At 38.9% G+C, this 12,746-nt stretch overlaps 1 protein-coding gene across 1 annotated transcript; it reads right to left on the reverse strand.

The window, feature by feature from the left end:
- Window positions 1-1,091: 1,091 nt before the first annotated feature.
- On the reverse strand, window positions 1,092-1,505 carry LOC137943691 (auxin-responsive protein SAUR64-like). The gene has a single exon (XM_068789133.1). The coding sequence runs from the start codon at window positions 1,503-1,505 to the stop codon at window positions 1,092-1,094; it is 414 nt and encodes a 137-aa protein (XP_068645234.1).
- Window positions 1,506-12,746: the final 11,241 nt, after the last annotated feature.

A 12,746-nucleotide genomic window follows, 5' to 3' on the forward strand; every position in this document is an offset into this window, starting at 1 on the left:
ATCTGTAATCTCAAAGATGACACTTATCATGTAATCCTACTGATAACACTTATCATGTAATCCTACTGATAACACTTATCATGTAATCCTATCGATAACACTTATCTTGTAATCTTGTTCATCTGCAACCTATAAATACCTGTGATTTCATGTAATCCCTTCATTTTTATTTCAATATTTTCTACCATTCAGGGATTGTACTCTTTATCTCTTTACTACCTAAATTAAAATAACGTTAGAGAAAGCTGTATATGTTGGGGGTATAATTAGCAATCAACAACCAATCAAGTTTCAGCATTAGTTAAAATTTCAAATTAAAATTTTTTGTCACCACATGCATGGCCGCCTCTTTATTGACATAAAAAGGTGCCTTTCACTCACAGCACATGAGCTTCGTTGTCACAATTGAGAACCACATAATTTTTGGCTATTCACGTCTCACCAAATCCCATGCCTTCAATTCCGGAACAATAGATTGTGTGGCGGCTGTTTTTCGTATGTTCTTGTTCCATATGAAGGTTAACCTGTTGTTGTAAAATTGCCCGTCAGGTTGAGACTTTTTCCTGTATTCTTAGCTAAAGAGGAGCTACAACAATCAACAATGGTTTTCTTTTATGATTAAAGGATGACAAAGGGAAACAGAAGGATGAAACGGGCGATTCAGTTGCAGCATTAATGACTACAAATTAGAGAATAGAAGGTGATGGTATACCTACTCAATTATGCCACATGACGATTGAAAGAGGACAACTTTGACGCTGGTCAATTGAAGGCTAACAATGACAGTTCCAGACAGGAGTGGGAGCACACCATGTGATCGTCCATACGATATTAGGCCACCTTTCTTTTTGTTCTTGTCCAGAAGGACTCTCCATGTGGGTTGGCAACTACATTAAGTACATGATCCTTGGAAATTTCTCAAATGTTGGACTGGCCGCCAGAAATTATACCAAACCCGCTTAAATTTTTGTAAACAGAAAGCTAACAATATGATGAATGAAGTGGAATGATCTGTATAATTTCTGTATTGAAGTGTTTCAACAATTATGTCAGATGTACACAGGAAGTACTTTTCATCTACAATGCTTCATTTAGAAGCCGTGGACAAGTCTTTGATGATCACTAAATCCTTCAAAGTGTAATGCTGATGAGTGCCGGCAAGAAGAGATGGAGAGAATCACTGCTTTCTCCGTTTCTTTGGAGACTCTTTGCGTGAGCAGCCTCAGTATGGCTTCCATTAAAACTGAATTACAAGGTAATCTGAGAGGAGAGTTGCTTGTTAGCCCATACTCTTCTTCTGAAATTTTGAAGAGCTCTTCAAAAATTGGGGTGGAGAGGTAGTTGAGGGGGACTTCAAACCGCTTCTGGTCGGTGGTGTAGAAAACAAAGTGGCCTCTGCCAGCAACCATTTTATCTTGCCTGACGCTATATCCGGCAACACCTCCTTTTCTGTGAGAGATTCTTTTCCTTCTTATGGCTGCTATCCTCTGCCATTTCTTCGCCATCCGCAGGAGCTTGCTGGGTTTGATCATGGTTGAGCTACGATGGAGAGAGTGCTGAGTAATAGGAAAGATGAGGATCGAGAGCTTGGATTGCTGTAGAGTTTGTGTTTTGCAGAGACCTATGGATCTCTTATATATTTACAGGGAAAGAGGATTGGACTTAAGGGTGGGCCTCGTTTAGGATGCAAAACCATGTGATTGTTGGACATATAGGATGTTAGGTATGGTGGCATGTTGGGTTCATGTTTGGATTTTCTTCAGGTATATGATTGAGTTTTCATGGAGACAAGTTCTTAGCATATAAATTTTTGTGCAAATCCTTTATTTGTTTTTGTTGTCTACAGTTTTTGTCCATTTTCTACATAAAAAAAAAATTTGATATCAATATATAGCTACAAAGGTTGATTCTTAGGTGAATTTCTTGTAATTGTTTTTCCTTTTTTTCCTTTTCACATAGTGGCTACCTACATCCTGCACAACAACCATAGGTCGGACTCACTTTGAACATAAGTCTTCCTCCTAATAACTATCTTACCATCACACTTCTGTTATGGTCTCGGGTCATGGATCTTGCAACATGGCGTTGGGAAGGAGAATCCAGAGCTTAGTGGACGAGTTCAACACTGCTATGGTCTCCTTGCGCTGGAAGGGTTAATCCAAAACTCAGTGAACGAGTTCAGCACTACAGTGGCTACCCTTGGTTTTGGTAAATGGAAAAGAGAAAGGAGAAAATGGAAGAAATCAGAGCTTGTTGAGGAGAACTCCAAACCCAGAGCTTGTTGAGGAGAATTCCAAACCATGTTTAGGCTAAAATCAGACTAGTCCCTTCATATTTCACTTTTCCCCCTACATAAGGTTGGCGCCAATACAAGTTCAAGCTAGAAAATTACAATAATGCCCCTGCAACTTATTTGCTCTTCAACTGAAATAAAAATGCAGTAAAATTAAATTAGATGACTCAGCCACGGCGCCTCTAAATGACTCGGTCTGCTATTAAGTTCATAACATCACTCCCCCCTGGAGAAAGAGTTTGACCTCAAGATCGAAGGCAAGGTAGGCCTGGCGGAATGTCTCCACATATTCCTTGCAAATGCTTCATCTGTGTCAGCCTATTGGATGGGAACCTCCCACCTATTATGAAGTTGTTGGGCTTGCAAGGCTGTGGTTGGAGAGAGAATAACACGCCCCTCTTTCACTGGAGGTAAGAACGGAGTGGAGGTGGTGCTATACCCTTGAAGAGCTTGAGGAGTGACACATGAAAGACATTGTGCAGTTGAGAGTCTAGTGGAAGCTGAAACTGGTAAGCCACCTGGCCAATGCGTTGGATAATCGAGAAGAGCCCAAAAGATTTGGGCGATAGCTTGTGGCGGGGGCCAGCAATAGACTATTGATGGTAGGGTTGGAGGCAGAGCCACACATAATCACCTGGGTTGTGAGTAACATCTCAGTGCCCCTGTTATAGTATTCTTTCATCCGCGCCTGAGCTTTCTTGAGACGTTGGGTAGCATCTTGGAGTACCTGATCACGGCCCAGCAATGCTTGGTCAAGAGCTTCAACTCTGGGGGAGTCAGCCATATATGAAAGCAACCTTGGAGGATCCCTACCTTAGAGGACCTTGAAAGGGGTAGCTTTCAAAGTGGTATGGAAAGACGTATTGTAACCATATTCTGCCCATGGAAGGCATTCTATCCACCGTTGAGGGAGGTTGCCCAAAAAGCACCGTAATTATATTTCCACCATGTGGTTAACAACCTCAGTCTGCCCATCGGATTGCAGATGATAATAAGACAAAAAATTTAGTTTGGTACTGCATAATTGGATAAGCTCTCTCCAAAAGTGGTAGGTAAAGACTGCATCATGATCACTTACTATGGACTCCAGAATGCCATGCAAATGAACAATATTTTATAAAAATACTTGAGCTACTCTGGAAGCCGTATCCAGATGAGCCAATGGAATAAAGTGAGAATAATTTAAAAATCTGTCAACCACCACCAATAGGATGGATTTTCCAGAAGTATTCATCAATAAAGTCCATAGAAAGATCAACCCAAACTTGTGTTGGAAGGGCGAATGGTTCAAGTACGCCAACTGGTGATAAATGTTCGGCCTTGTTGAATAGCCTTGGCCTACCCAATTAGCTCTCTTTCATAAGCTGGTAACTTCTAGTGATGTGCCGCTAATTGTCGGCTAAAATAAGCAATGGGATGCTGAGTTTGTTGTAGAACCGCCCCAATACCTCCCCCGGAAGTGTCACACTTTACCACAAATAAGGCCTCAAAGTCAGGCAATTGCAAGACTGGAGTGGAAGCTAAAGCCTTCTTCAACACATTGAAGGAGTCTGTAGCTGCATCGCTCTAATTGAAGGCATTGCATTTGAGAAGATTGGTCAAGGGAATGGCCAGCGTTCTATAATTTTTATGAGCTTCCAATAATATCCCAATAACCCCAAAAATCCACTTAAGGCTAAAATTTTGTATGGTTGAGATCAGTTGGTGACTATTGTAATTTTTTCTGGGTCCACTGTTACACCCTTTGTTGAGATTATGTGGCCAAGATATGCAACTTGGGGGGTCCCCAAATGAACATTTAGAGCGTTTCAAGAAGAGATGAGGTGCAAATAGAATTTGGAAAACAGGTCATAAGTCTTCTAAATGCTTTTCCCTTGATGTGTTGTAAATCAAAATATCATCGAAGAAGAATGGAATACCTCATTTCATCAAATCTTGAAAGGTGGAAGGTGCATTAGATAACCCGAATGGCATCACCACGAATTCGAAATGTCCATGGTGAGTACGGAATATTGTTTTCTCAATATCGGGAGGATGCATCTTGACACGATCGTAAATCCAGCTTGGTAAAAATTTGAGAACCATGCAATTCATCCAATAGCTCATCCACAATTGGAATGGGAAACTTGTCTTTGACTATTTTTGCATTTAGCACCCTATAGTCCACACAAAATCGCCATGTGCCATCATGTTTCTTAACTTGTAGGACTGGTGAAGAAAATTGGGAATGACTGCTGCAAATAAGGCTTTGTTCCAGCGTGGCTCTGGTGGTGAGGATACTTGTATGGTCTAACAACCACCACATGTGATCCAGATTTTAAACAAATTCTATGATCATAGTCACTTAATAGAGGCAGCCTTGAAGGCTCTTGAAACAAGTCATTGAACTCTTCCATTAACTTTCTAATGTGTTGCCAGGTGGTTCTTGTTTGTCTACTTGGTGGATATGATGTGACGCTTCAACTTGACTGCCCTTTAGCATTACTTGGCTTCCATCCGACACAAAACTCATTGTTAAGGCAGAGAAATCCCACAAAATTGGGTCCAAGGTTTTCAACGATTTGATTTCAAGTACCATATCAAATCCAGGTAAAGGTATGACAAAACATTAAATGGTAAAATGAGTGTTACCCATAGAAAACCTTACCGCCTTGCTGATCCCGTAGCTAGAAACTTTCTCACCATTGGCAAATGAAACTGTGGCAATTGGGTGAGGTTGGATCCTATGTTGAAGATGTTTAGCAGTTGTTAAGCTTAAGATATTGTGGGTACTTTCAGAGTCCACTAACCCACAAGTTCCTGGTCTAGAACCCCTGCCCGCACTGTCATAGTATTGGTCGACTTATGTCTAGTAATTGCATTTAAATAAATTTCTGGCTCAACCTCCTCTTGAGGACCCTCATTCGTTCATTCGGTTCTTCTTCTCCCATTGCATCTAACTCCAACCAGAACAACCTTTTACATTGGTGGCCTGCCCTATAAGGGTCCACACAATTATAACAAAGGGTTTTTGCCCTACGGTCAGCCATTCCAAACCAGGTAATTTTCTTATATATTTTGGTGGTGAGTTGATGGTCCTAGTATCTTCTGCCACAATATTCACTAGAGTATTTTTGGGTGGCTGCATTGTTGGTAATGTCACCTGAGGCGAATAGTTCCTCCCCCCTTGCCAACCAGGTGAATTGTTCACTCCCCCCCCCCCCCCCCCCCCCCCCCCCCTTGCCAACCAGTCCTTCGACTTTGAACTTTATGTCTTGCTTAGCTCGAGCTAAATTCATTGCTCGAACCTCAGATACTAATTGAGGCTTGCAGTAAATAAATTCACCTATTGGTCAACTCTAACCATCCTGCGTGCCCGAGCCAATTTTTCTTTGAACTGTTTCTAATAAAGTTCCACTGATGCTATTTGTCTAAACATGACCAAATCTCCCAACGGGTTACTTTGTTCTGGAGGTCAAAATCTTATCGTACATAAATCTTTAAATTCCTCCCAATCCAGCACCAATCTCCCCAATTCTACTTGATGAAACCATAACTGAGCTTCATCGAGCATATGGAAAGTGGCCAGTCCCACCTTGTTAAACTCAATTGTCCCTTGATTTGAAAACAAATTCTCACATCTATGCAACCAAATTAAGGGGTCGTCTAACCCAGTAAAAGTGGGAAAATCCAACTTTGTGTACCTCTACTGTGCCTCCACCCTACTATGCATGGACACTAGTGTGCCCAGCAAACGGGTCCCCCCTCTTCTACTTTGTGAGTTGTCCTCCCTTCTTTGGTTTGGGGTTGTGTTTATGAAAGCCTCTCAAGTTGCAAGTTAATACTTGGAATTTGTTCTAGACTCACTTGTTGTTCGGCATGTGTTCTGTACCTCTCTGATTATGGCTCTCCACTCTTCATTACTGGAAGTATCCCCCATGTTACCCTAATCTGATTCCAAGTTGTTACGGTTCTGGGTCATGGATCTTGTAACATGGCGTTGGGAAGGAGAATCCAGAGCTTAGTGGACGAGTTTGAACGAGTTCAGCACTATAGTGTCTAGCCTTGGTTTCAGTAAATGGAAAAGAGAAAGGAGAAAATGGATGAAATCAAAGATCTTTGAGGAGAACTCCAAACCCTAGAGCTCGTTGAGGAGAACTCAAATCCTTATTTAGGCTAAAACCAGACTTGTCCCTTCATATTCCACTCCTCTCCCCCCCCCCCCCCCACATAAGGTTGGCGCTGACACAAGTTCAAGCAAGAAAATTATAGTAATGCCCCTGCGGCATATTTGCTCTTCAACTGAAATAAAAATGCAGTAAAAGTAAATAAAAAAAGGCAATTAACTTAATGATAGATGACTCGGCCACGACGCCTCTGAATGACTCAGCCTATTATTGAGTTCATAACAACTTCATGTCACTTAATGACACATTTATGTATGGAAGTGGTCATAATAAGGTCCCTACATATTAATCTAATATATTAGTTGCGTTTACAATGAGTGGACTAATGAGAAACACACAAAGGGCAGAAGGTGAAGATGAATAAATTTGTTAACTTTTGTTTATAATTTTAATTCATTTCACTTAGACCTATTGTGTGTGTTTTTGTTCTTTAAATTGATTCAAAGTGTAAAACATATTTTATAATTTATATTTGTGCGTAATGATCTAAGTACAAGAGGGATCAATAACAAAAAAGTACACATAGGACTTTTAGGTGGTTTACAATCCTTCCACAAATTGCTAATCCACCCATCAAGATGATTTATCACCAAGAGATTCCATTAATTTTGGGTTACCATACAAAATCTACAACAAACCGCCTCTAAGGAAATTACATTGTTGCCCACACAAGGATTATGCCACTCAATTGACCACAACAACCAATTTACAATGCAAACCTTCACTTAGATTTACGATAGCTAATTAGGCATACTAGCCTAGACCCACAAAAGGATTTTTCAGCAACTCATTGAGCTACACAAGCTTAGACCCACAAAGGGATTTTTAGCGACCCACTAGGTACACCAGCCTAGACCCACAAAAGAATTTTCAACACCACCTACCTACACAAGATCTTACGACTCTTTCAACAAGAAGTTCGATTTCCCAACCCCTACTTCTTAGTCACAACAACTTCTCTTAAATTCCTTCTCAAGGCTTGACCCAAATTGCAAGGACTAAATTACAACATAGCCCAAGGTAATTTACATCTTTGTAGGCTAACTTAACGGTCAAAGCTAAAAAAAATAGCCAAATCAACCCTAAGTACGTACTCAATATAATTAGGAGCAAAAATAGTCTTTAATGACTTAATTTTTAAATAAGGTCAACTCATACGGTCCTTAATGACATGATTTGAAAATATATGCAACTCAAGATGACTAGATTTGATAATCTAACATCAATCAAAGCTGGGATTGGTTTTTCGAACTAGGGAATTGAAAGTATATCTTATGAGTTGTAATCTGAACTTTTAATGAATGAATGACTTGTAAGTGTTACGGCTCTAGTTCAATGTACTTGACCAACTATAATCAATATATCTCAAAGCATAAGCATGTAAATACATGGATTTGAAATCTTACCCCCAAATTTCAATTTTGAATTTTGAACAAGTATTTACTATCTTAAAGTAGCTCTAGTACAATGTACTGAACCAAGTACTATCTCAAAATGTTATGTCTTCTCCCAATCATTACAAGCTAATGTGCGTATAATGTTCCTTTGTCATTTGAACTCGTCTTCATATATTTCAAATCGATTTTCAGCACCACCTACCTACACAAGGTCTTACAGTTCTCACAACAACAAGTTCAATTTCCCAACCCCAACTGCTCATTCAAGATAACTTCTCTTAAATTGTTTGGGGTGTAATTGGTCTCACCTACTCATGGCTTGACCCAAATTTCAAGGACTACTTATAATATAATCCGATGTAATTTACCTCTCTATAGCAATTGAAGACAATGATGATGAGTCCACCACTTCCGAAGAGGTAAGCGACTAGAACTTGGAATCTATAGACTATTCATAGATTAAAAAAATATAAAGAAAAAAGCAATGCCCAAATACATGAGATTGCAAGGCTCAAGGAAGAGCTTTTTGTCTTGAAGGAGACTAATGAAAAATATCTAGCAAAATCCACAAGACAAAGTGGATTGATAGACAAACTATCACGTGATAGACTTGAATTCGGAAAGAAAATTTTAGACTTAGAACAACAAGTCAAACTTGTCTCTCTCAAATCCACACCCAATAGGAAAGTTGGGAAGAAGAAAACATAGAAAAACAAGAAGTTATGTCCCAATGCTCACATTAGATGCCTCTATTGCGATGAGATGAAACACTTTGCTCACATTTACAAAGTAAAGAATGAAAAAGGCATCAAACAAACCTGGGTACTGAAAAAGGCATAAAACAAAAATGGGTACTCACATCAACAAAAAAGGTTGTGGTAACCCGAAAGAACTTGGGAAAACAAATTTGGAAGCACCAATCACCTGGCACGTCAAATGTCATCCCAAAGGGACCCAACCAAAAATGGATCTCAAATGGTTAAACATTTTGTGATGTACGTATGTCTCCAAACCAAGGCACCAAAAAATGTTTAGATTTTGGATAGCGGTTGCTCGAGGCACATGACCGATGATAAGTAGATTTTTTTTGAATGCAATCCCAAAGATAGTGGTCATATAATTTTTGTAGACAATAACAAAGGTACCATAAAAAGAATTAGTAAAATCGGTGCCTCAACCTCTTTAATATCCGATTTGTATTATGTAGAAGAGTAGATGCATTTTAATTCGCATTAGCAAATTTTTTTATAATGGAAACAAAGTTCCATTTGAAAAGATTCACATGTTTATTAAAGAACGAAAATGATGAACTAGTTCTAGAGGGACATAGAAATAAAAATCTCTATGTAGCAAACATAATCAATTTATGCTCAACTAGTGCCATCTATTTGGGTGCAAAAATTGATGAACCTTGATCATGGAATAAGAGACTATGACATATGGGAATAGATTCTCTGAACAAATTAGTTAAAAAGAACTTAGCGAGTGGATTACCGTATGAATTTTTTTGAAGAGAATTCTTGTGATTCTTGCCAACTTGGAAAGTGTTGGAAGATGGGATCAAGCCCATAAGCTCAAGACAAGAAGCCCACACGTCCAAGGAGTGGCATATGTGTAAAATATGGTATTTTTCATAAAGATGGTATAGAAGCGTAAATATGTGTTCCTTTTATGTCTTTTGTTTTATCAAGTTGTAGCCCTCAGAGCATTGTAAAACTATAAATAAAGGCATTGGCTAAGAGGTAGAACATTGAAGACTTCTCCACTCCTTCCACAAATTCATCCAGCCTTCCTCTTTCTTATTGGACGCAAACCTTTCTTCCATTAATGCAAACTCTCTCCTCCTATGTTCTTCTTCTTCTCCTCTACTTTTTCTCTTCTTCTCCTCTTTTTTTTCTCTTCTTCGTATTCTTCCTCATTGATCTAAAGTTCTTCTCATGGGATCCTAAATTTTAAGTATCAGAGCAAGGAGTTTAGAATCCCACTTGATGAAGTAGTTATGAAATCTGTCCAAGAAGTTGGTAAAAGGAGTTCAGCCATGAAGAGATAAATTAATTCTCTTTTTCTTATTTACATACTTCTTCTTTACGCTTTTTTCTTCTTCTTGAACTTTGAACCACATCAAGTCAAGATAATATTCATATGTTGTGAAGATTTATTTTTATGACTAAAATGATTTTATAATCTTGATATTCTTGTAGATCAATTATAAGCTTGATCAAGATCAAGATTGATGTGTTGAGATTCAGTTACCTTTATGTAACTTGGATCAATTTTATTTGAGGTGGAATTCTAACACATGCTACTGTAAATTCTCCCACTTGATGTTGCTTGTGGGATTGTGTTATGTTGTTGGATGACCATTATATGTTTAATGAAATTCCAGCATTCACTTATCCCAATTATTTTTGTCAAGTTGAACTAAAGATGGTTTGTAAGAATGGCTGCTGTCCTCACTCTAGTCTACACCAATAACAGCTTTCTCCAGTGTCAAGACCACTTCGTTTGTGTTGCATCATCACTTAGGTCATCCATTATCTACAAATCTTAGGCACATCATGTCCACCTTTCAATTAGATTTATCTCACCCTTTTAATTTCTTGTCAATGCAATAAGAGTAACAAATTACCATTCTCCCTCTCCACCCTTGTGTCTTCTTCCCCTATTGACATTTTTTTCTCATATGTTTGGACCTCTCCTTTTTATTCTATTAATGATTTCAACAATTATGTTATTTGTGTTAATCACTTTACAAAGTATATCTGGTTTTACCCTCTCAAACAAAAATCACACGAGTTTGATATATTTATCAGGTTTAAATCTCTTGTTGAAAACTTCTTTGGGAAAAGGATTAAAGCACTCTATTTTGATAATAGAGGGGAGTATAAAGCAATGTCCTCTTTTCTGGATACCAATTGCATTTCTCATCTCATTCACATACACCTGAAAACAATGGGTATTCTAAACGACGACATTGTCATATTGTTGAAACAGGTTTGTCTCTTCTTTCTCATGCCTCCATACTTCTATCGTAATTATCATATGCTTTCTCCACTGTTGTCTATATCACCAACCGTCTACCTAGTCCCTCGCTTAATCTTCTTTCACCATACACCAAACTCTTTGGCACTTCTTCTAAATACTCTAAACTCCAAAGTTTTGGTTCTCTGTTAACCATGGCTCATGCCATACTCTCGTCACAAACTCATTCCACATTCCTCTCCTCGTATCTTTCTTGGGTACTCTACTAATCAAAGTTCCTATTTATGTCTTGAATACACTACCTCTCATCTTTATGCATCACGTCATGTTAAATTTGTTAAGGCTATCGTCCCCTTCACTACACTTCGGTCTCATCTCGATTGTCATTTGTCTGACACTTTCCCAGTGGTGTACCTTTGTGTCATTACTTTTGATTACTGGCACATCCGCCACAACTTCTTTCCATGCACCCTCTGCAAGACCTCGCACCTAACCCCACTCAAACATTGTTCGACCCACACCCATCCTCCTTACCTGTTTCCCCCTCCCCTCCCTTGTTATTGTCACCAGATCTAAGAACAACATTCACAAGCCCATTGAAAAATTAAACCTCACAACCTACCTTCCTATTTCTATCGGCCGTGAACCAAAAACCATGGCTCAAGCTCTCACTGATCCCAAATGGCGTTAGGCTATGTCTGATAAGTTTGATGCTCTTGTCTGGAATAGGACATGGGAACTGCTAATGGATTTTTGTACTAAATATCTATCTGGTGGCTCTAGTGATAGGTGCAAGGTTCACTTAGTTGCCAAGGGGTTTCATCAGCTCCTTGAGATTTATTATTATGACAACTTTAGTCCCATTGTCAATCCTACCACTATTTGCATTGCTTTAGCCTTGTTGTAAGTCGTAGCTTGTGACTTCGACAACTTGATGAAAATGATGCGTTTCTCCAAGGTACCCTGTATCAGGATGTTTTTATCATACAACCATCAGGCCTCTTGATCGTGATCATCCCAACCATGTCTATAAAATTCGTAAAACTATTTATGGTCTCAAGCAAGATTTGTGTGCTTGGTATCTTTAGTTGCACTAATTTCTCTCACCTTTGGCTTCACCAACTCTTATGCAGACTCTTCTCTATTTATCTCCTACACATGTACTGTTGTACTGTTATGTTTTGGTCTATGTGGATGATATCATTGTTATAAAAAAAATGATCAATGTATTGCAATGTTCATCCACCTTCACTCAAGGATCTTGCCTCCTTGAATTACTTTCTTGACATAGAAGTTTTTTCCTCATTCTCTTGGCTTACTTCTGTCTCAATGCCAGTATGTTTCTAATCTACTTGCTCGCAAATGCATGACAAATGTAAAGCCTATAAACACACTTCTTACCACGATATCTATACTCACTTCATTCTGGCATGAGACTCTTTGATCCATCTGAATATCGAACTATTGTTGGTAGTCTCCAATACTTGTCTCTTATGTGCCCTAACATTGCCTATATGGTAAATAAGTTGTCTCAATTTTCATTTTGCCCTACTAATGACCACTGGGATGTTGTCAAGTGATCATTGCTCTATCTTTGTGGGACTTAAGATCATGGTATTCTCCTCCATCGACAATCTTCTTTGTCTCTCAATGTGTTCTTTGATGCTGATTGGGCAGGAAACAAGGATGATTTTACTTCCAAAGGTGAGTATCTTGTTTACCTAGATCGCAATTCTATCTCTTCGAGTTCTAAGTTGCAATGGATTGTGGCTTGTTTTTCTACTAAAGCGCGATATTGCTCTATTACAACCATTGCAGTTGAGATCCGTTGGATCTACTCTCTTCTCATTGAACTTAGTGTTCTTCTTCCACAACAACCGGTACATTTTTGAAACAATGTTGGTGTTA

Source organism: Aristolochia californica, unplaced genomic scaffold (assembly GCF_029961685.1).
Source record: "Aristolochia californica isolate CCGP_79_NKW_82.1479 unplaced genomic scaffold, dmAriCali1.0.hap1 SCAF_11, whole genome shotgun sequence".
NCBI lineage: Eukaryota > Viridiplantae > Streptophyta > Magnoliopsida > Piperales > Aristolochiaceae > Aristolochia > Aristolochia californica.

Excerpts from the sequence above, each read along its gene's own strand:
- LOC137943691 (XM_068789133.1), bottom strand. The coding sequence starts at position 1,505 with ATGGCGAAGAAATGGCAGAGGATAGCAGCCATAAGAAGGAAAAGAATC.